This window comes from Cydia pomonella, chromosome 28 (genome assembly GCF_033807575.1).
Source record: "Cydia pomonella isolate Wapato2018A chromosome 28, ilCydPomo1, whole genome shotgun sequence".
Lineage (NCBI taxonomy): Eukaryota > Metazoa > Arthropoda > Insecta > Lepidoptera > Tortricidae > Cydia > Cydia pomonella.
The window spans coordinates 2027470-2052172 of NC_084730.1; the positions used below are offsets into that span (position 1 = coordinate 2027470).

At 38.8% G+C, this 24703-nt stretch overlaps 1 protein-coding gene across 1 annotated transcript in view; it reads right to left on the reverse strand.

Annotated features, from left to right (window-relative positions):
- LOC133533058 (probable multidrug resistance-associated protein lethal(2)03659) overlaps window positions 1-17056 on the reverse strand; it is a 68524-nt gene extending 51468 nt beyond the window's left edge. The window contains exons 1-13 of the mRNA XM_061871989.1: window positions 16864-17056; window positions 14871-14933; window positions 12992-13068; window positions 10686-10788; window positions 9583-9687; window positions 8827-8929; window positions 7910-8126; window positions 6773-6929; window positions 4986-5339; window positions 3480-3645; window positions 2120-2281; window positions 1494-1623; window positions 573-682 (exon numbers count right to left, since the gene is read on the reverse strand). Of these exons, the coding sequence (XP_061727973.1) occupies window positions 573-682; window positions 1494-1623; window positions 2120-2281; window positions 3480-3645; window positions 4986-5339; window positions 6773-6929; window positions 7910-8126; window positions 8827-8929; window positions 9583-9687; window positions 10686-10788; window positions 12992-13068; window positions 14871-14933; window positions 16864-16943 (1827 nt within the window). The 5' untranslated portion in view covers window positions 16944-17056. The remainder of the gene's footprint in view (window positions 1-572; window positions 683-1493; window positions 1624-2119; window positions 2282-3479; window positions 3646-4985; window positions 5340-6772; window positions 6930-7909; window positions 8127-8826; window positions 8930-9582; window positions 9688-10685; window positions 10789-12991; window positions 13069-14870; window positions 14934-16863) is intronic.
- Window positions 17057-24703: the final 7647 nt, after the last annotated feature.

The window sequence follows — 24703 nt, forward strand, 5'->3', positions numbered from 1 at the left end:
AACCGTGTATAGCAACGAGTGACGCATCTGTGTCAACTACTGGGTTACCTTAGCGTCGACCGCGGCGAGCGGGTCGTAATATAGGTACATATCTGCGTGTTGGTAAACGCACCGCGCCAGCGATATGCGAGCGCGCTGCCCGCAAGACAGAGAAGCGCCTGTGTCAACTACTGGGTTACCTTAGCATCGACGGCGGCGAGCGGGTCGTCCAGCAGGTACACTTCTGCATGTTGGTAAACGCACCGCGCCAGCGATATGCGAGCTCGCTGCCCGCCAGACAGTGAAGCGCCTGTGTCAACTACTGGGTTACCTTAGCATCGACAGCAGCGAGCGGGTCGTCCAGCAGGTACACATCTGCATGTTGGTAAACGCACCGCGCCAGCGATATGCGAGCTCGCTGCCCGCCAGACAGTGAAGCGCCTGTATCAACTACTGGGTTACCTTAGCATCGACGGCGGCGAGCGGGTCGTCCAGCAGGTACACATCTGCATGTTGGTAAACGCACCGCGCCAGCGATATGCGAGCGCGCTGCCCGCCAGACAGTGAAGCGCCTGTGTCAACTACTGGGTTACCTTAGCATCGACGGCGGCGAGCGGGTCGTCCAGTAGGTAGACATCTGCGTGTTGGTAAACGCACCGCGCCAGCGATATGCGAGCTCGCTGCCCGCCAGACAGTGAAGCGCCTATGTCAATTAAACCCATATTTTAACTAACAATTAATGAATGTGGGGAACGATCATCTACAAGGAATTCCTACAAGCTCTTTCGTCGCTTTTAACTCTTGCACTTGTACAGTCAACATCAAAAGTAACGGATCAAGCAAGGTGTCAAAAGTATCTTCTATTCTGTAACAGCCGAACATAAAGTGATGGTTCTATGTTAAAGGCACCAGTCATGGGACATTTAAGGGCCTCCGCTAGCTTATTATTATTATATTTTATTGCCGGGCCGTGCTCGTCGACATCACCATCCCCCATGATGAGAATCTCGTGAAAGCCGAGAAGGACAAGTCCAGTAAGTACCTAGACTTGGCTCACGAGATAACCGCCATGTGGGATGTTGATTCGACGATCATTGTCCCAATAGTCATTTCAGTGAACGGTCTCATAGCGAAGAGTCTCGACCAACACCTTGAGAGACTCTCGCTAGATGGTTGGATCAAGGGTCAGATGCAGAAGGCGGAGATGTTGGACACGGCGCGGATAGTGCGGCGGTTCCTCTCTGCGGCCCTGACCACCGGCAGCTTGGGCCCTGACCCGCTGCTGGCGGCACACTAGGTTAGGTTTTTTATAATGTGTTTATATGTATTTTGTATTGTTTTGTAAATGTTTTTATATTTTACTTTTATATTCATATTATAAATAACCTAATCTAAGATTTTAAACGAATAAAGTAGAATAAAAATATAATAATGTATGATCGCATACGTATCGTAATAAATTAATTGTACAACACTTTAGAGAACTATATGAACTTCCCTAACACGCAGGTTACCTCTTTCACCGACGATGGTTTTATCGCCGTGGGACAGTATTTCCAAATCGCTCTTCAACTGACAACATTTGATCACTTGCTTGTACCTCCTAAGGTCCATCTCTTGGCCGAATAGGATATTTTGACGAACCTAAAAAAACAAGCAAATTATAGCAACGAGTTTTATTTATTTTGACACTTATTTACTACACATATGGTTCAATCTTACATTCATTCAAGACTAAATATTATTATTCATTTAATCAGTCATTAAATCACTCATTAGTTCGTAATTATTTTTAACAAATTTATTAAATCATTCTAAAACTAGCCTTAAAATCGTTTTCATAATTCACGGCCGGCCTGGTGGCGTAAACAAAGACACCGGCATAGGAAGAAACCGGTTTTTATTGTTGTGAACCGGTTAATCTGACAACAACTTTATGGAATGGTTTAAAAATAACGGTTTTACGAACAAAACCGATATTAACCTTTTGAACGCCACGCCTATCGCACGCGGCGCGTAATTGTGAAACGCGCGCGTTATATGACGTCTTAGGCGGTCAAAAGGTTAAAAGGTTTTGCGCCAAGTAAATGATAACGGTTTGGAAATTTAACCGGTTTCCGAGCCTTGGCTGGGTACTTACCGAAGCCTCAAACAACCAGGGGTCCTGTGCGGCGTACGCCACCGTGCCTGTGACCTCCAGATGCCCCTGACTTGGCTGCAGCTCGCGTAGAATGGCTTGTAGTATCGTGGATTTGCCTGAGCCGACTGTACCCACTATGGTGGTTAAGGTTTCGGGTTTTATCTGGAAAAAAATACGATTTATCCTGTAGCGGGCCACCATACAGTGAACTCTTTCAAAACAGACTAGATAGGTACACATTTTAGAACATTAAAAAGTGCTAAATAAACACAAGTGCTGCGATATACACGCATCAGCTCCAAGAGCTGCTAGTGTATCAAATAAAATAATAATAATAATAAATAATACAAAAATAAAATCGGACAAGTGCTAGTCGGACTCGCCCGCATAGGGTTCCGTACTTTTTAGTATTTGTTGTTATAGCGCCAACAGAAATACTTCATCAGTGAAAATGTCAACTGTCGCTATCACGGTTCATGAGATACAGCCATGACAGACGGACAGACAGAAGGACGGACAGCGGAGTCTTAGTAATAGAGTCCCGTTTTACCCTTTGGGTTCGGAACCATAAAAATTTGTAAAATTTTAATTAATAGTATAAAGCGAGGCTTAGACTAGCAAGAACTTGCATGCAAATTACGTTGCATTGCCATTGCCGACTACTAAGGTAAACTGCATTCAAAAGTTTGATCAGATACCGCGATGTAATGAAACTTCTAAAAGTTGACCAGGGGAACGAGTGTCAGAAAAAAGTTGATTCACCCATTTATTTGTGTCATTTTCAATCAAAAGGTACTTTGTCGCTTAACATAAAAACGCTTTGACAGGTTCTTCGTGTAAATTTCGTCTTTATTGTAAGCGACAAAGTGGCGCCTTTTTGAAAATGACACATTTGATCTTTGCTATTAATCTATATACTGCAATATATTAGCAATACTATTAGCTTAGCACCTTTGCCTACAAACTTCTATGCAGTGGAGGGGGGGGGGGGGGCTTTTCTCCAACGTTTTCTGTCCATAGTGTCCCCGCTGTCCCCCGGCTCGGCGTTTTTCCAATACGCTGTATAGTTTATAAGTGGACCAACTCTTTTGTGTTGTTATTCTATCCCGTTGTCCAAGGGACAATAGTGGTATAGTATGTGAGATTCTTTTAAGTTTGTTAGAAGAAATGTTGAATCACGTTCTATTAACATGTTTAGTACATCTCACGCACTCACTAGAGATATGGCTTATAACATAACAATGTAAAAATACATGTTTGATAAATTTTAATACCAAGATCAGGGTTTAAAGAGTTGTCCAGGGGAACGATTGCCACAAAAAAGTTGAGTCGCCCATTTATTTAATCTGTATGTACTTACAACTAGATTGATGTCGCTGAGCGCCAGCGTTTTTCTGTCCACAGTGTCCCCGCTGTCCCCCGACTCGGCGTTTTTCCAATACGCTGTGTAGTTTTTCATGGAGACTAGTATTTGTGGCTTCGCTAGTTTCTCAAGGTTGGTGTCGGATTTGATGTAGGCTTGTTGGCTGCGAAACATATACAACTATTAGGAGAAAAGTATACTACGTGATCGTATATACAATAAAAACCGGCCAAGAGCATGTCGGGCCACGCTCAGTGTAGGGTTCCGTAGTTACTCTTCCGTCACAATAAGCTAAACTGGAGCTTAAAGTATGGTAAATTGTCAACCAAGGGATGAAACGGTACCTTTAACCTGAGTTAAACAAATAGGCAAATTTGCATAATCAGTACCTAATTAAAATAAGTCTTTTTACTATGAAGGGAAAACTTTTTGCGATAACTCAAAAACAGCTAAACTGATCATGTCCGCTATAGTTTTCATTTAATGTCTTTCTTAAGCTCTACTTCCACAATTTTTTTCATATTTTTTGGACCTATGGTTCAAAAGTTAGAGGGGGGGGACACATTTTTTTTTCTTTCGGAGCGATTATCTCCAAATATATTCACTTTATCAAAAAATGTTTCGTGAAAACCCCTATTAGTTTTGAAAGACCTTTCCAACAATACCCCACACTCTAGGGTTGAAGCGAAAAAAAAATTTCACCCCCACTTTACGTGTAGGGGAGGTACCCTAAAAAAAATTAAATTTTTAGATTTTATTGTACGACTTTGTCGGCTTTATTGATTTATATATCCATGCCAAATTTCAGCTTTCTAGCACTAACGACCACGGAGCAAAGCCTCGGACAGACAGACAGACAGACGGACATGGCGAAACTATAAGGGTTCCGTTTTATGCCATTTGGCTACGGAGCCCTAAAAAGAGAAAACGTTTTTCCACTTCTAAATCTTTTACATTCACCATGATTTTTTAGTATGTTATTGGCACATTGAACTTAGTTTTTGGTTTTTCTTTTTTTCAAAATTTGTATTTTTTTTTTTTGCAAAAAAGCGAAACCTGTAAACCTAGAATATATTGTGCTGAAGCGATCGGCATCAAAATCAAAGTGATTTGTTAATATTCAGTTAGTGGAAACCGTTTTCTCCCGAAATGGATTTTCATGGAAAAATTACCGTTATTTCGTTAGATTCGATAAGTTTTTGGCAAAAATTTCATTTTTGGTACAAGCTTTTATCGCTGACTGTACTTTTTTTTCCACAGGCAACTAATACTCATCGAGATAATTCTAAAAAAACCAAACACAATTAGGTTGCGTTGTTTTATCACAGAGTTCCTATGGATACCTCCTGTCTCCATCATCAAATCAGCAAACTTACATGTGTATGCAAATTTTCCTCTTCATCGGAAACCGGGAAGAGGGTCAAATTTAACTTGCAAGATATGATTACAGACCGACAGACAACGGGACAGGTGAAACTAAATAAAAGCTTGTAAAATACTTACCCATTACCAATCTTCTCGAAAACCCCATTGACCTTGACCTTCTCATCGATGTTCGTCAAATCAATCCCATCCTTATTATCCACCTCCGCTAGCAACAGAAACTCTTGCATCCTCTTCACACTCACGTACGCCTCGAGAGTGAAAGTGATAGCAAGAGGCAGGAAATCCACTAATGTATACTTTAGTATTTCATAGTAGGAGAATATTACGAACACTTTAGCGGCGGTTAGTTCGTTGTCGAAGGAAAGGAATGAGATTATGGAGAGAAAAATGGCTACTTTGGTGTTGAGTTTGACGCAGGATATCATGACTGCTCGCAGCCAGGACATCTTTTTTATTATGTTCATTTCTTTTCTGTAAGGTAAAAGTAAAGTATTAACAAAGAGAATTTGAAATAGAGGTATATTGTCAAAGAAAACTTTGTAGCGACGTAAATTTACTGCCATCTTTCGATATATAATTAAAACTTTTAGAACGCCATTTGACTTTGATCCTTATTCTTTCACTGATATGTGTTCAATTTGTTAAATATCAAAAAGTAGCGCCATCTAATAGATTAAAGGCCAAAGGTATAGCAGCATCGTTTCGAGCGACGGCGCCGTACCTTTTAGGTAGTGCCCGGTAAGATGGCGTTCTAAAAGTTTTAATTATGTGTCGAAAGATGGCAGTAAATTTACGTCGACACAAAGTTTTCTTTGACAATACATCTCTATTTCAAATTCTCTTTGGTATTAATTAATGTATACTCAAAAAATATTATAAATTATTATACTGAATTAGACTAAATTGACCAATAATTTTTCTACATATTTTTTTCTAATGTAAAATTTATTGACATCTATGTAATTATGTTGACATGCACGACTTAAAATAATTATAAACTAACCTATTAAATTGCTCTCGTGTTTAAATATAATTCATGTAAGTAATTGTAATTTTTACTTTATTTGGTTATTAAGTTTAGTAATTAAGTAACATGTCCCATATTGTATGCCCTAACAGGGTATCATATACCCAATATGACTGAAATATACTGTATTCTACAAGGAGATAAAACAGAAGCATACAATACAAGTGAAGAACAATATAGACATTAGACAGAATATCAACTTTTTCTTGTTTTTTGAAACAATTGCCCTTAATCATTATCAGTTCAACTTTTCTAAGTTTTAACATGGTCCAAATGAAACAAGATCCTTAATATATATGCCAGATCCGGCAGACATAAAAATACGTATAATTTTTATAGAAAAAATTGGGTGACCCAGTGGACGAACCCTTATTTTCATACAAAAGTGTAGGACAACTTTGTCCCCTGGGTCACTGCTCATAAACAGGTTATGAAATATCAAATCATGATATAAATGTTGCATTACGTAGCTTGTTTATCTCTTTTTATACACGGTGGCCAAAAATATGTGCATTCCTGGCTTATACTGAGCAACTATTACTATGTTACCATTACCAACCCCAAAATCGCGAAATAATTTTCTACATTTTTCTACATTTCAGCTGGCCCATTTTCTATGGGAGGGTAAATTTATTTTTCGCGATTTCGAGGTTGGTCTCATAGTAAAAGTTGCTCAGTATAATCCCAAAACCTCCCTGGCAGCGGGAATGCACATATTTTTTGGCCACCTTGTATAATAAGAAAAAATGATAACATAAAATCCGATTTTTTTAATATCATTAAGTCAGCCATATACGTAGCTAGTACAATATAGATTATGGTGTCTCCTTAAACATATCTCACTGAAATAAAGTGCGTGTAACTATCATATACTTACTTCCTAGCCTCTCCTATGATCCTAGCGAACGCGTTCTCCCAAGCATACATTTTAATAGCTTCTATACTTTGAATAACTTCGTTCATTAGTCTGATCCTGTTGTCTGTTCGCATGGCAGTTTTCCGACGTAGTTTACTGGATATTTTGCCCAGGTAACCTGAAAAGAAAATAGGTAAGCGTTTTTTTTTTCATTTTTATGTGACCTTTTTTGCTACTTGTTGTTTCTAGACAGAATCGCGAGCCCTTTTCATCCTTACAGGAGAAAAAAGTGTCCCAAAATTTCTTTATATATTTAAAACTTTCCTTTTTGTTACCGCCATATATCGGGGGAATGGTAACACAATAAAAAAACTCTGGGTATTTTTTTATCCACTGATTTAAACTTCAACGATTTTTACAAATTATTAACTAATATAATATATTTTTTATCTCATTAGAAGCTCGTGATTCTGAGTAGAAATAACACAAAATTTATGAAAAATTAGAGATGGCTGGGTTGAATAGGGACAAACCTTATAATGTGATTTACCTGACAATTTCTTAAAAATTACCACATAAATAGTATCATACAAAATCTACCATTATTTTCAATCGAATTGCATTTCAATTATAGTAAATCACATTTTTAATTTCGTCCCTATTCACCCCGGTAGACGGTAGTCTTTCGTATGGTAACCCAGGAGACAAAAATGGTCCAAAAGTAGATTTGTATATGTAACTAACTAATTATAACGGTATGAACATTAATATAAAACTACTACTAGATGGTAGTTATGGCACTAACCTTATAAGGGTATAAACATGAGTAGAAACGCAATACCAATTTGCCTATACATGAGATACACAATCAGCTCAACGAGGGGTGGGAGGGTGTTAGGCTCGGCAACGCGCATGTAACTCCTCTGGAGTTGCAGGCGTACATAGGCTACGGATACTGCTTACCATCAGGCAGGCCGTATGCTTGTTTGCCACCGACGTAGTATAAAAAAAAAAATCAGCAAGTTTTCAATGGGTTTTCGAACTATATCCTCCATGAACAGAGGCCATTTCGAATCGAGGCACGTCGGCAGTTAGAAGTGACTCTTTCTTTAGGTAAGCCAGGAGACAAATAATGGTCCGAAAAATTTTGTAACTAACCTTGTAGGGGAATAAACATTAGCAGAAAAGCTACGCCCACTAAAGTTGCTACGCCGATTTGCCTATACATGAGATAGACAATCAGCAGGCTTTCTATAGGTGTTCGTACTAAATCCACCATAAATAAGCACGCCATGTCGAAGCGAGGCGCATCTGCGGTTAGAAGAGTTAGTACGCGGCCGGAGAGACCGCTTTCGCCTGTTTCTAATCGTAGGAGCTGAAACAAATTAAAAAAAAAATCATTAATAGAATACAATACTCTTTACTATACACCTACACCTACAGGTATATAAACATAAACAAAATTCAAAAAAGTATTCTGCAAGTAGGCCTCAAGGGTTGTTTCTGTCACAAGTCAATACAACGTGTACTTAATACAGTAACATCACATAGTGATTTGAAAAATACATAGCAACGTTCATAAAGAAAATAAATGAGAAAAACGTGCTGAAGCCATTTGTATCGATTAAACATGTTATTAGAATGATATATAACTTGACTATATCACTATTGAATACAATATTTTTTCTAAAATAATACTTTGTCGACTATTAAACCTAAATAATTAAAGAAAAATAGGTAAGTATCTCAGTAGTACAAAAGACATCAACACGTGCATAATATATGCACGTGCACGTTGGTGTCTTTTCCACTGGACCGCGGCGCCACGTGATCGGTTAATTTCATTATAGTTGACTGCAGCGTTCGCTTATGACTATTATAGTTGAGTTGGGAGCCCGGACATGAAAATTACGCAAGCAAAGCTTTGTATACGAAATGATAATTCAACCATTACAGTCGACGAGTAGAAAAACAATTCTTTACACAAACTGTGCCACTATTGTCCACTGGGTAACGAAAAAAACAACAAGTAATAGTTGATTCACCCTTATTTTCTAATAATAAATAACGCATACCTTCCTGTATATGAGGGAACAGCAAGCAACCCTTATTTTCATAGCCATGTCCAGTAACCACAGCAACATAGGATGCATCATACTTGCATTTATCGCCATAAAACTGTAACGTAAAAAATATGTCAAGGTCAAGGCTCAACATGAATACTCTAACGACTCATCAAGCACAACAATCTGCCAAGTGGTTTACGCCACAAAACGTGCCAAATATTATACCTATTAAATAATATTATAAATGAAAAAGTATGAAATTTGGTATCAAGATATTTTCACAGAAATCATCATTCCACGCAGATGAAGTCGTGGGCAGAAGCAAGTAAACTCTTAAACATAGAGAAAAGGATATTATGGTATTTAAAACAGGTCATATATTGCAATGTTATGGACCCGGGTATGTCCTTAAACTACGTCCAAAAGAAAGGTATGGGCACTGTGAATGTTATCTCGCTTTATGTGGTAGGGTACAGCACAGCGGATGGCATTCCAGATCTAGAGCACACCCCAACTCGGGAAGTACCTCCACCTTTCAGAAAACCGCAGCCAAATAACACTAGAAGACCCTACTCATACTGTTGTGTTCCTGCCGGAGATTAAAGTTGCCAAAGCTCAAGGAGGGTGTGGAGTGTTAGGGTCGGCAACGCGCATATAACTCCTCTGGAGTTGCCAGCGTCCATAGGCTACGGAGACTGTTTACCATCAGGCAGGCCGTATGATTGTTTGCCACCGACGTAGTATAAAAAAACAATAGACACTTACCCTACTACACCCGCCGCATAAAAGTACGCCAGAGTGGTGCTGACGCCGGCGTGGTTTGGAGAAAAATAGTTTATTAAGCCTTCGAGACACATTGGAATGGATAGCCTGAAAACAAACAAGTATATTTATCCTCTGCCCTATATCAAAGAGAATTTGAAATACAGGTGTATTGTCAAAGAAAACTTTGTAGCGACGTAAATATACGGCCATCTTCCGACACATTATCAAAACTTTTAGAACGCCATTTGAGTTTGATCCTTAGGGCCCATTTAGACGGTGCGAGAACTCGCACGCGAGATTAATTACATTGCGGTATTTGTTCGGTCGGCCGAATTGGTTGTAACCTCAATAGTCGGCAATGTAACTTAAATCGCATGCGAGTTCGCGTGCCGTCTAAATCAGCCCTTATTCTTTCACTGGTATGTCAATTTGTTAAATATTAAAAATTGGCACCATCTTACCGGGCATTACATAAAGGTTATAGCGCCATCGCTCGAAACGATGCTTCGGCCTTTGCGACCTTTGGCCTTTGATCTATTAGATGGCGCAACTTTTTATATTTAACAAATTGAACACATATTAATGAAACAATAAGGATCAAAGTCAAATGGCGTGCTAAAAGTTTTAAATATGTGTCGAAAGATGGCAGTAAATTTACGTCCCTACAAAGTTTTCTTTGACAATTCAAATTCTCTTTGCATATACTAAAGCCCAGCTAGTCAGTATCTAAATAATTATTCGATTGTCCATTTTTTTTTCAATAAAAAAGATATTTTAGTTAATTTAATTATTTTCATTTTGTTTATTTTTAATTTGACCTTGATTTAAAGTCACTTTTAGGCTTCTATTATACTTCACTTTAATATCTTAAATGAACTGTGTCTACTAATGAAAAGTAAAAGACGTGACGCTAGAAGTAAGGACCGGAACGCTAGAAGAGGAAATATTTAATTTCCTTTTTAAATAGATACAAATATATTTGTCTCCTGAGTTACTGCCCAAAAAAAGGGCCTATAAATAATTTAGACCCTCCCAAATACTAGGTACATAATATTTTGCTATGTCAGTTTAGAACTAAGAAAAATTTAATAAAAACAACTCACCTTATACTAGCGTCGACGATGGCGAACAATATATTTCCTATGATAAACTTAAGACCGTATATCTTAATAATAGCACGCAGTAGGGACGGATTCTTGCCTTTTTCTGAAATATAACACAATATATAACATACGTGTGTTAGAGATTAGACACACGTAGAATATAATTGTCATGTTCATAAAACATTTATAATATGTTAATAGTAAGTAATAGGTAGGTAATAGTTTCACTGCGAAGACAAATTTATCATCAAAGTACAAAGACCAAACGGTATAATAAATGAATAGAAATAAAAATAAAAACATAAAAAAGGTAAATTTCTGCAAAAAAATGCAGTCATGCACACGTGTCTCTAATACTATTTTGATTTAATTTTTGACTAGTTGACATGGTTGTGTCTCCTGGACAACGTTATACTATATACATTTATTGTTGCCCGCAACTTCAAGACCTGTTATTTCCAAACATTTTGACTTTGTCGTTAACTCTATTTTTTGTTAAAGTAATTTTGACTCGTTGACATGGTTACGTCTCCTGGACAACTATTTGAAAGTGTGCTTTCGCCACAGGATTCTGAAGATTCTTAGCTGGCAGCTTCATTTTTTCTACTTGTTTTGCTGACCCTCATCCCGGGCTCTCGTAAATAATAGCAGCATATTAATAATATGTCCGCTTTTTACACCGTGCAAAATTCCTTTTGTTGTCGTTTTTTCATTTAACTACTAAAAAATGCGGAACACGTGTGGTTTTATATGTTGCTAGATTGAATAAAAAGTATTGGTATTTATGATAGTTCACATTAATATTGTACGTACGTCGTTGTCACTATTGTCTCCTGGCCAACGTGACTAAATTGTTTATATTTTAGGAAATATAGTGCTCGATTGTAATGCAAGCCTAGCCCTAGATTTAAAATTCGAGCTTGTACCGAGTTTCTCCAAGATTATGTGAGAAATATAATAATAAGTCGCATTCCGATATTTTCGATAAAGAAAACATCGCACTCGCAGCGGCCAGGTTTATTTTGCATTTACTTCCACCTCTCGCGTGGAATGTTGGTGCCTATGACAGTTCATTTTTATATGAACTAACTGTTGCGTAATGTTTGTAGATATTGTTTCAAAGTTTAGTAGGTACCTAATTGAATTTATTTATTTGTTCGATCAAAGTTATTGATTACAATCAAAAAATGTTAGGTGGGTCTTTATCGCTCGAGTATGCAAGAGCCGTCAACATGGACATAATTCATGATATGGGGGAGGAGAGAGAACGCTAGTGTGCGTAGAGCACCATAAGCTGGATATAATTTCTTTTGTGGTGAGCGTTCAGAGTGTTCCGACTCAACACCAAGCGACTTTCACCAAGCAGGAGTTTTGGCGGTCAAGTTCCGGCGGTTCTGCGGCCGGCTCCCTGACACGGCGGGGTTGCGGACTACATCGCAGCCATACTTGTGCGTTTTTAGATTATTTTTTTATTATTAAAAAAAACTGATCGGCGATTGGCTCTAGTCACACCTGATGGAAAGTGAAGACAGGGCCTAAGATGGAGCTCACCGGTTCAGTAGTAGCCTATTCACTCTTGCTTTAAAGAGACCGAGGTCATATTTATCAGGGAATACAGATGGCGGGAGCGCATTCCATGCTTTAGCCGTCCGTACCAAAAAAGAAGAGGTAAACCGTTTCGTGCGAACAAATGGAATGTTTACTACGAACGGGTGCATTCGCTCCCCACGCCTGGATGTCCGATGATGGAAAGGGGAAGGTGGGATCAGGTCGTGCAGTTCTTGTGCGCACTCCCCGAAATGTATAATAATAAGATATATTTAATAATAATATGTATGCTAGTTTAAAAGGTATTTCTCTACGGCACAAGAGCATAATTATATTGCTGTCAAACTCGCACAGTGACATTGACAGCCGGCATCTTTGGCGGGACAGCCATATATAATTATGCGCGTACAAGAGAGATAGCAACCGCCAGGTCACTGTACGAAAATCTATCTGGAAAGCGTCTCTGCTTTAGAAAAAAGATTTAATGGCGGCCCGAATATATGGTGCTCCGTTTCGTCCGTTTCCGATGCTGATAGTACTGTACCGTTATTTATTTATTTTATTTCCCACACTTTTTTTCCTTGTACATCCATCATATATATCGGAGCGGTCAAGGTGCCCAAAAATATGTGAACATGTACTCTTGTGCGTACAATAGAGGCGTGTTCATATATTTGTGAGCACCTTGGCCGCTCCGATATATCTGATGGCGACTGTAATTCAAGTGAAAAGTATCATTTGAAGTATGTTATTATTACCCCGGTTATCCAGTTCTTGTTTCCATTTTTCGGCGAGCGCGTCTCCCCGAGGCGCCGCCCTGTGGCCTGGTGTACATCTGAAAAAAAAAAAACAAGAATAAATTCAATTTTAATATATAACGTATAATTGTAGGTACTAAAAAGACTCAATCTGTATTCCGAATTATTTTTGTTTCGTTTATCGTGTGCTAAAATATCCGTAAACAAACGTTTTATTTACAAAACCGTTATTTAAATTTTTTGGGTTTTTGACATTTAACACATATTAGTGAAAGAATAAGGATCAAAGTCAAATGGCGTTCTAAAAGTTTCAATCATGTGTCGAAACTCGAAAGATGGCGGTTATTTTTTTTTTATACCACGAAAGTGGCAAACAAGCATATGGCCCGCCTGATGGTAAGCAGTCACCGTAGTCTAAGGACGCCTGCAACTCCAGAGGTGTTACAGTCAGCTGCAAAAATATGTATCGGGAGAATCGTCTCATAAATATGGTACCACACTCTTATTACACTGGAATAAGATGCTATGGGACATATTTTTGAGTAAGATGTTCCCTTTAAAAATCTGTACACTCCTTTTTTGAAGAACCTCATTCTGTGGAGTGTGGACCCACAATTTACTGTGGCTACAAAATTTTCTTTGTCAGTCCACCTCTATTTCAAATTGTCTTTGGTACAGTCAAGGTATTAAATATTGATACGGACAAAGTGCCAAAAATATGCATACACGACCTTATTGCTTATAAAATATGTATATTAAGGTAGTGTGTACATAATTTTGTCACTTCGCCCGTATCGATATTTAATACCTTGACCGCACTACACGCATGTTGACAACGTAGAGAGCCAATCAAAACTTTTATTGACCAATCACTAGGTATTTTATTTATTAGCGGGCAATTATGTACTCGTATTGGGTAATATTCTCTCTGGACCCGGGTACGTCCTTAAACTGCGTCCAAAAGAGAGGTATGGGCATTGTGAATGTCATCTCGCTTTGTGTGGTAGGGCACAGCACAGCGGATGTCATTCCAGATCTAGAGCAGAGCCCAACTGGGGAAGTACCTCCACCTTACAGAAAACCGCAGCCAAATAACACTAGACTTTTCAAACGACTACTTCGCAAGCATCTTCTGTCAGAAGAACTTAAATAAGGTTCACCATCATGTATATGTACATAATTATATGTATTAGTCTATCTTTTATACATTATATAAGTGGTAGTATTTAACTATTTATATATTTTTAATATTATTTGACTTCACGTTTAATTTTTTCCTTATTATTTGTTATTATTTTTTCCTGCACCAACATACACAAATGTCTCTGTTTGACCCAATGGTTGACTAGTAGAGAATGCCTTTTGGCATTAAGTTCGCCATTTGTACATTTTTCTTTATGTGTGCAATAAAGTTTAAATAAATAAAATAAATAAATAGACCCTACTCATAGTGTTGTGTTCCTGCCGGTGAGTAAGATTGCCAGAGCTCAACGAGGGGGGGTAAGGGTCGGCAACACGCATGTTACTCCTCTGCTTACCATTACCGCCAGGCGAGCCGTATGCTTGTCTGCCACCGACGTAGTATAAAAAAAATTCGCTCGAGGCCTAGACGCTTTTTTTTTCACTTTTTTTACAATAAGCCATTAAAAATTTGGGTTTAAATAGATTTATTGTACAATTTTTGCTGACACAGGTCTAAAACCCACCTCAAAAACTTACAAAAAAACTTACATACTTTTTTTGTTAAAACTTACAAAAAAAAAACAAAATCATGATACTCTCACTGAGCAGTGAGTGAAGAAACCACGGGGCCTTAATCAGATTCTTCTTAAGCTTTATAAGATAATTTCTGTCATAAAAGCTAAAAATAAATACACACCTGTATACATCTGATATGCTAAGCTGTCCTTTGCGACCTTTCACGAACAGTGGCCTGGTATACCTGAAACATGTGAATAAGTACGGCTACCATGAGCTTATCACTGACATGACACTATACTATCCGCAAAACTATCTGGCCGTCAGGTCATAATGTCATCTCTTTCACTCTTGGTTGGTCTTAACAAGGGTAAAGGAGATAGCATTATGATCTCAGTGGCCATTTAGTTTTGCGGCAAGTATAACATATTTGTTAGCGTATGCGAAACCATTGACATATATCTAAAGACAATAAGAATGGTGCTAGTTCAGCGGTGTCACTCACGAATTCGAGACAATCCTGGGCTACAACCGCGAAAAACAAAGTTCGTCAATTGCGGGCATTTTTCCCTGTCACACTAATGGGGTTGGCTGGTCGAAGTATTCAACAGATGGCGCCATCATAGCTTGCCCTGTCAATCCCTAGAATTGTGTCAAATTCTTGTTTTTTTTTGGAATTTTGTGACCTGGATTCCAGTACTTTAAGCCAAATCTCATAAAACAAAACTAGAGACAGGGGCAAGCTATGATGGCGCCATCTATGCAAACCTTTGACAGTTGCCAACCCCATTACGTCTTAATGAGAGTAAAAGAGAAAGATCCCCGCAATTTGCGATTTTCGGTTTTCGCGGTAGGCCCCCTGCATTCCAAGGCAACTAGTTGCGACTAATCGCACGCGTGATGCGAACTCATCAACCAATCGCGTTGTGACGTTAGACTGCACGATTGGCTTGAATTCGTGTGCGTGACACCGCTGTACTGGCCCCATTCTTATTGCCCATAAGGCCCGTCCTTAGTCAATGTGCGAAACTAACTTTCTATGCATCTCACTTGTACTGGCATGTTAATGCGAGCCAGATATACACCGTGTTTTTTTTATTTCCGTTAATTTCGAGGGTGCCCTGAGCTTAAATTAAATAACTGTCTCAAAGACACCGGTATTCTAATTAACTCCATTTGGGAGATAATCAATCATTCATTTTTATCTTATAAGGCCCTTACGAGCGTTTACAATTGCCTTAAGGCCTGTTTACATATTGATTAATGTTTATTGTTTAGTGCGAGTTCATACATTTGCTACTAAACTTAAGTACTATCTCATAATAATAAATATTATAGAACATTATTACACAAATTGACTAAGTCCCACAATAAGCTCAATAAGGCTTGTGTTGAGGGTACTTAGACAACGACATATAAAATATATCAATATTTATAAATACTTAAATACATAAAAAACACCCATGACTCAGTAACAAATGTAAATGCTCATCACACGAATTCCCTTACCAGAATTTGAACCCGGGACCATCGGCTTCATAGGCAGGTTCACTACCCACTAGGCCAGATCGGTTGCAAATGTATGCAAGATTCCTCACGATGTTTTCCTTTACCGAAAAGCTAGTGGTAGAGGTAAATATCAGTGTAAGGCCTGAGTGGACGCCCGCTCGGCATGGCGTGCAGCGTGGCGTTGGCTCACAAGCGACGTGAGCAGCGTGCACTGCGGCCGCTCCTATACGTTTGCATTCGTTTAACATTCACGCTGCACGCCCCGCCCCGCTGCACGCCCCGCCCCGCTGCACGCCCAACTCCAGCATCCACTCAGGCCTTACAGTCTTCTTCTTCCTCGCGTTGTCCCGGCATTTTGCCACGGCTCATGGGAGCCTGGGGTCCGCTTGACAACTAATCCCAAGGTTTGGCGTAGGTACTAGTTTTCAGGCCTTACAATCGGTTGATTAATTATGTATCAAGCTGAGACGACTGAGAACGATGCTATTAATTAGGGTGCCTCCCTGAAAGCATATGGTGGAAATATTTGCAGTGTTGGATGATGTCTTAGTAGCTTAGATGGCAGAGCACTGGGCTAGCGACCCAGTAGTCGTAAGTTCAAGATGGTAATTTTTTCCACTTTTATTTAATTTTTCCAAGCTTAATATCAGAAAATTTCAACTTACCAAAAACATGATTTCGATATGAGATTGGCTGTCTCCCTCGGATTTTGCTTCCTCTCTACATCGAAGTAACCCGGGTCCATGTTAAAACTTATTTAAGTACGAATGTAAGTAACACTTATTTGTAGATTGGCACTGTTGGTTACGGCATTGTATCTGTAACAAAAGACAAGGTTATATTAGAATAAGTTTTAAACAAGTTACTGTCAAAATAATAGTTACTGTCAATAGGGTTTAGGCAACGAAGCTTGCTGAGCTGCCTAATTAATGCTCAGAATGCAATTGAGGATGTCGCGCAGGCGACGCATCAGTGAAGCGCACCTCTTGCGCATTATCGCCGCAAAGCTGTCAATTTGTGCCTGCGCAAACATGCGAGAGGCAAGGCTCGAAATCCGGTTAAATTTCCTAACTATTATCATTGACGCAAAACCTTTTCATTTCGGTTTCATTCGTAAACCTGTTATTTTTAAACCGGTTTTTAAGAGAACATTTCCATAATGTTCTTGACAGATTAACCGGTTTAGAACAATAAAACCCGGTTTCTTCGTATGTCGGTGTTTTTGTTTACGCGGCCCACCACCAGGCCGGCCGGCCGTTTCGTCGCTCGTCGAAAAAACCGGTTTATTTACAATAAAGATTTTCAAAATGTTCGCGTTCTTATGAAAGTTCGGAGTAAATTAAACCGAAATAAACCGGTATCTACCGTTATTTTTAAAACCAATTCAGAGCCTTGGCCAGAGGCACTATAAAATCGCAACAACCCCATCAACACCCGGAACGCAGCACCAACAGTAGCAGCAGCAGCAAAGAGCAGGTCAATTTTTTAAAAACTCCACTCTAACCTACGGCACTTTAACTGACCATTGGTGAACCTTATGTCTTTGCCATAAGGTTCTTGTATTGGCATTTAAAAGCGTGAACGATGATCGGCCCCGGTAGTGTTGGTTTAGTTAGACTAGAGTCCTTCGAGTCCTCTGCTTCAAGAAGACTCGACTCAGTTTTTCACTCTTATAATTAAGACGAAACTCGAGTTCTTTTCAACTTATTAGACACCCGAGTCTTTTGTAGAGACTTGAGTCCTTTTCGGAGAACTTGTATTTTTTTTACGAATAACTTCGAAATGCGTTGTCTTTATGTAAAAATTTTAAACGCCTAAGACGCCTATTCCTTTACTGTAGTGTGTAAAACCTATAAAATTGTTGACTGAGTCTTTATTCGGAGACTCGAGTCCTTTTGAGTTGCGCTTAAAAAAGACTCAATAAAGGACTCGACTCGGGACATAAAAGACTTAGAAGTTTTTTAAGCTCTGCGGTGGCAGCATGCTTCCATTTTTATCACTTGTCACTATGCCCGTCACTTTCGCGCTTACATAATTGTTAGAACGTGATAGGCATGGTGACAAATGATAAAGAGCCGACCATCTTAGCTCTACTGAGTCGATATAGTCGAGTAAAAACGAGTCGATATCTTCAATTTAGACACAAACGACTTAAGTTCCTACTAACACTAGATCGGGGAAGCCCACTAGGTTTATTAAATACAATGACACATTGAGAGTCCAAAACCGGAGAGAATTAAGATCATTACCTACAAACCAAAACTAGACTTTATAGCTTCAACTTTAGGTTGTTTTTCCTTCGCAACTGTCCATTTTAACGACGAGTCATGGATGCCAATAGTAAATACTTTAAATTCGTTTCTAACTATAGATCGTGTCATTCACGACGACGCGAGCCATGACTCGTATTGGCATATTAATAAAGGTTAGATTTGACAAATCTGCGCGTCATCGTGGATGACACGAACTGTATATTTTTTACCTGCTTACGCCAAGGTTATAATTATAACGGTTTATTTATGTGATTATACTGTCATTAGTGGCATTACTTATATTATTTTATTTTTGAAGTGAAAACTTCTTTAGCGGCGCTGTGCACTTTTTGTGAAGGGGAAAAAATGTTAAACTCGCGACAGGTCACGTGACCGACAGATTCGACAGATTGAAAATTCGTAAGACGGACACGTGACGTCGTCGTTGAAATTATGGATGGAGGTTGATTTTTCTGAGAGATAAACTTTTCAATATTAAATAATTGTAATAGTTCTAAAGTGTTAAATTTTTAATGTAATAAAAATTGTCATGTTTGTATTCGATAGCGCAATAAATGAATATTGTATTTTACCACATAAATAATAGCACTTTTATACTGATAATTAAAGCAATTCGTACAAAATTATTCCCTAAACAAGCGCTGATTCGTTCGGGTAAATGTTTCGTTTCGAGTGATAAGTGATGTGATATCTCAGTGTAACATTACGTTTTCGAAAAAGTGATGTGATATAGCATTACTTTTTGAAGCACTGTTTCGCGCATGTCTACTAAACATTCCAAAATATTAAAAATGCACAACGTTAATATTCAAGTTTTCACTTCTGCCGGCACCTCCGGAGTGCAACCCGTTGTTTTATTTTTTATTTATCAAGGAGATAACAAAGAAACATACATGGAACGTGCAGGTACAATAAAATGTTGGTTACATATTTGAGTACAGACGTTTCCTTAAAAGTATTTCACTGTACGTAAAAAAGTATATTACTCTAAATTACTCTAATTACTTACCTCAATACAATGGGCCAATTGTCTACAAAAATTTCTAACGTCTGCCTATCTCGTGGTTATTTATCACGAGATATATAGCGACTATGAACGACAGGTCTTACGGTGTTACTCCACCTGTCCAACTTCTTGATCCAATGTGTTTTTGCGTCTCTCATTTTCATCATGTTTAATGAGAGCAAGGACAATTGATTGTAATAGAGAGGAAGTCTAAGCAAAAAACGTGCCCCTTAGTTTGATATCCAAAACAAATGGCGCTGTACTGCGGCATATGTTTTGCGGACACTGAACTTTCAAACGTCAAGTTGACAATCAGAGTTACCGCAAAATGTATGAAGCTGTACAGCGCCATCTCGTTTACCTTTCAAATTCGAAGCACGAAATTGTTTTAGATTTTACGCATCTTACTCAATCAATATATATTTGATGAGAAAGTGAGACGCAATGCACATTAGACCAAGAAATCGGAGAGGTGGATAAATAAAATTATTTTATAAAAATATTTTGACTTGCGTTATTTCAAGATTTGATGTAATATATTAAAAAAAGATGATTCTAAATACTAAGATTTAATGTATATTTAAAAAAAAATACTTCCCGCCGACTTTCTTGCGCCGGTATCTTCTCGCGCTGTGGTGCAAGGCATAGACAAATAAGTAAGGATAGAGTGCTAACTCCATACATCAGTTTTCTTACCAAAACGCGGGTTATTTCGTAGTCGACATACGCTAGATGTAGTAATAGTGGATTTATCAGTACCGCTACCAAAGAGACTGAAATATCACCTCTCCCTCGGATTGTAAAAGTAAACTTTTAGAATGCCATTTGACTTTGATCCTTATTCTTTCACTGATATGTGTTACACTTGTTCAATATCAAAAAGTGGCGCCATCTACTAGAGCATTGGCCAAAGGTATGGCGACATCTTTTCGAGCGATGGCGCCTCTCGCCTTTTTTTCTATCGAGCCAACTTTAACTTTTAAAGGTTTTGGTTGAACAATATATCATATTCATATCATATCATATCGTTTATTGCATACAATGTGTTACAATAGGTATTTTATAGGGTTCCGTACCCAACGGACAACAAATACTAAAAAACAGAATAAAATAAATATTTAAGGGGGCTCCCATACAACAAACGTGATTTGTTAGCCGTTTATAGATAATGGTACGAAACCTTTTGTGCGCGAGTTCGACTCGGACTTAGCCGGTTTTTATTTATAGTTTAGGTTAAAAGTTACAACATGCACTCATCAGGGCATAGCAAAATAGGTACTCACATACTAATTAATCCTATACCAGTATATCATTGACATATACATATCTAAGGGCGGGAAGATCACGAAATCGAGCCAATCGTGCAGAATACATGTCAATGCAGTATACGTATCCCCCCTCACCCCTCCCCCCCCCCCCCTCCCCACGTAACGCCATCACAACTACTAACCCATTGTCCCATATTAGTTCCAAATAATTACGGCAGCTCTAGTAATAAACACACATTAATGTCTCGAGTTGAACGACCCGCGTACATGATTGCAAACGCCACGTGTTTTTGAGGTCACTATGCTAATCGCCTGTTTTTGCATAACGCCGCTCACGAATCGATGTGATGATGACCCCGTGATCTTTGGGCTTTAGACAGGGATACACGTACAATCTGGGCGTTTTCACGTAACTGTGTACCTTTAAGAGGCAACAGGAGTAGTCATTTCTCCATATAAACGTACTGGACTGATTCCTCTGTGGTTTTTGAAACTAGAGCAATGATTTTCTTTCAACACAGATTATTATTATTACCTGTGTCGGACTGTTTTGGATACTTTCATTTCTTAAGACGCTAGTCCACTTCAAATATTCGCAAAAACGGCCTAATTTACTAGACCGCAAAGAGAAGCATGGTATTCAAAATCAACTAGCCCAAAAAGCCAAACAGTCCGACACAGATAATTTCATTACCATTAAGATCTCAAGATTCGTTACATTTGGTTAAGTTTTGGAGGAGGAAACAGTTGAGTACGAAACATCGTTTTTTGAGTGACTGCACGATTGGCTCGAATGTGTGCGTGACACCACTGTACTGGCCCCATTCTTATTGCCCGTAAGGCCTGTCCTTAGATATATGTCAATGAACGTGAGTCATACTTAGAATGATACTCATCCAAAACTGGAGCATGTAACTATTGTAACTAGAGTGGTCCAAGACCTTGGTTGATAAGCTATCAACTCATATGTTGGCAATAGATACCGAGTACTAGTCTTTATATTGCTATTCTCTGATAACATGAGTGATTGGCTATAAACTTATCTTTTAATATGATCCCCTGACAACTCATCATAAACTTAACAAAAAATGTTCACATCACATATGAGGAAATCATTTTCATGTTCATATCCATGTCCCTGTTCATGTTCTTCGTATCCGTGTCCATGTACAGTCGCCATCAGATATATCGGAGCGGCCAAGATGCTCAAGAATAGATATTCAGAAGAATAGGTGTTCAGATGAACACGCACTCTAACGCCTTGACAATAGAGGCGTGTTCAGATATTTGTGAGCTGACCTGGGCCGCTCCGATTAGTGTTGGTAGGAACTCAAGACTTTTGAGTCTAAATTGAAGAACTCGACTCGTTTTTACGAGACTCAGAGCTTAAAAAACTTCTGAGTCTTAAGTCCCGAGTCGAGTCCTTTATTGAGTCTTTTTTAAGCGCAACTCAAAAGGACTCGAGTCTCCGAATAAAGACTCAGTCAACAATTTTATAGGTTTTACCTAAACTACAGTAAAGGAAATAGGTGTTATTGTATGATTTATGTTATGTACATCCATGAATTTTACATAAAGACAACGCATTTCGAAGTTATTTGTAATAAAATTACAAGTTCTCCGAAAAGGACTCAAGTGTCTACAAAAGACTTGGGACTCTAATAAGTCGAAAAGAACTCGAGTTTAGTCTTAATTTTCAGAGTCTGAAGAACTGAGTGGAGTCTTAAAGCACAGGACTCAAAGGACTCGAGTCTTAACCAACACTAGCTCCGATATATCTGATGGCGACTGTACAAGTTCATGTGCATGTGCATGTCCATGACGATGTCCATTTCCAAGTTCATGTCCAAGTCCAAGTCCATGCGCATTTACGCAGTTTAAGGATAAATCATCCACTCAGGCACTACCGATAAGAGAGACGCTGGACCACCTTCCTCGAGCGCGCCTTCCATCCCGCAAACCTATTTGGTCTGACTACCAGCTACAGGGCCAAGAGCCATTTAATGTTTCTGCGGAGTGGAGAAAGCAGTGGCAAGAACAAGATGGTGACTCCAACATAGACCCCACTAAACTGCCGACTGGCTTTAAAGGACAACGGAAGATTTGGGTCACTATAAACCGTATCCGAACGGGAGTGGGGCGCTGCAATCACAACCTCCACAGATGGGGAATTTCGCTGACACCAGCCTGTGACTGTGGGGAGCCTATCCAAACAATCGCTCACATCGTAGAGAAATGTCCTAAGAGGCGGTTTGCCGGAGGCATGCAAGACCTGATTGCCCTCACATCAGATGCAAGGGATTGGCTGCTCAATTTAGATTTAAAACTATAATTATATGTATATTTCTTTTTTTTTTGTAAATCTTCATTCAGGAAAAGCCATACGATATAATAATAATAATACGCAGTTTACGCTCCATCGCTCTACGCGACATTTCCATCTTCACTACTAAAATGGTTGGCATTGGCATTCCTCAACTGTGCGTTTCTTTAGAAACTTCCTGCTTCGCACACCTAAACTGTGGAACGAACTGTCGCTTGCGGTATTTCCGGACCGATATAACCTTCAAACCTTTAAGAAAAGAGCGTACTGTGAAGGTTGGAAACCTTCAGTCTCTTGATAGATAACTGGCAACGATTATTTGAATTCAGAACTATCGCCCTGCTGAAGGAATAAAGATCTGCAAGGCGTTTTTAACCGACTTCAAGATTTCAAAAGAGGAGGTTATCAAGTCGGTTGTATGTTTTTTTTTTTGTTACTCCATAACTCCGTCATTTCTCAACCGATTTTAAAAATTATTTTTTTGTTTGAATTTATATATATAATCACTAATAATCACTTTACCATCAGGCTATTCGTTTGCTTGTTTGCCACCTATATCATAAATAATAATAATTAAGATACTCCGGCGGTTCCTTTCTCTGCTTGGGCCCCGCTGCCGGCGGCACCCTAGGTTAGGTTTATTACTTGTTTTTGTATTTCACTTTTATATCCATGTTATAAACAACCTAACTTAAAAATGAAAGGAAAAAGAGAATCATAATAAGTAAATATTTTGAGGACAATCTGACTCAGATCGACCTTGCCCCAAACTAAGCAAAGCTTGTACTATGAGTACTATGCGACGATATACATACGTATACAGATTACAGATAAATCTTATACCTTTAAACGAGCAATTCTTGTATATATATATATATATATTTCAGGGATCTCGGAAACGGCTTTAAGGATTTCGCTGAAATTTGGTATATGGGGGTTTTTGGGGGTAAACAATCGATCTAGATTTGTTTTATGTTTGGGAAAACGCGTGTTTTCGAGTTTTCATGCGTTTTTCTTTCGACGCAGAATATGGTCGCTAATTTCGTATTGCAGGCCACTGTCCGTCTGGTCCAGCGGGTTAAGACGCGGGCGGCAAGAAACAACCAGTGTTACGGGTTCGTGTTCCGTCCGGTGACTAACTTTTTTCTTTTTTATATGTTCAAGCTTATATATAATATTTTAATTTTTATTGTTTAAATTAGTAAAAAAATTTAGCTAAGATTATTACCTATACACCACCATATTACAATAAATAATTATAACCGAGCAAAGCTCGGTCGCCCAGGTACTACATACTTATACTCGTATACATAGAAAACACCCATGGACTCAGGAACAAAATCCGTGCTCATCATACAATTAAATGCCCTTACCAGGATTCGAACCCGAGACAATCGACTTCATAGGCAGGGTCACTAGGTCACTACACTCACTACCTACTAGGCCAGACCGATCGTCAATATAAAAAACAATGGTTGGCAACACGTTGACAATTTTCAAACAATTGTAAATCTTCGGGAAATTCATAACGTCCATAACTAAACCGCATCGACCAACTACAAATCACAATGGGCCCGACCTCCGACCTCACCCATTAAATCACAACGACCTTGACCTCGTGACCTTTCCGACCAC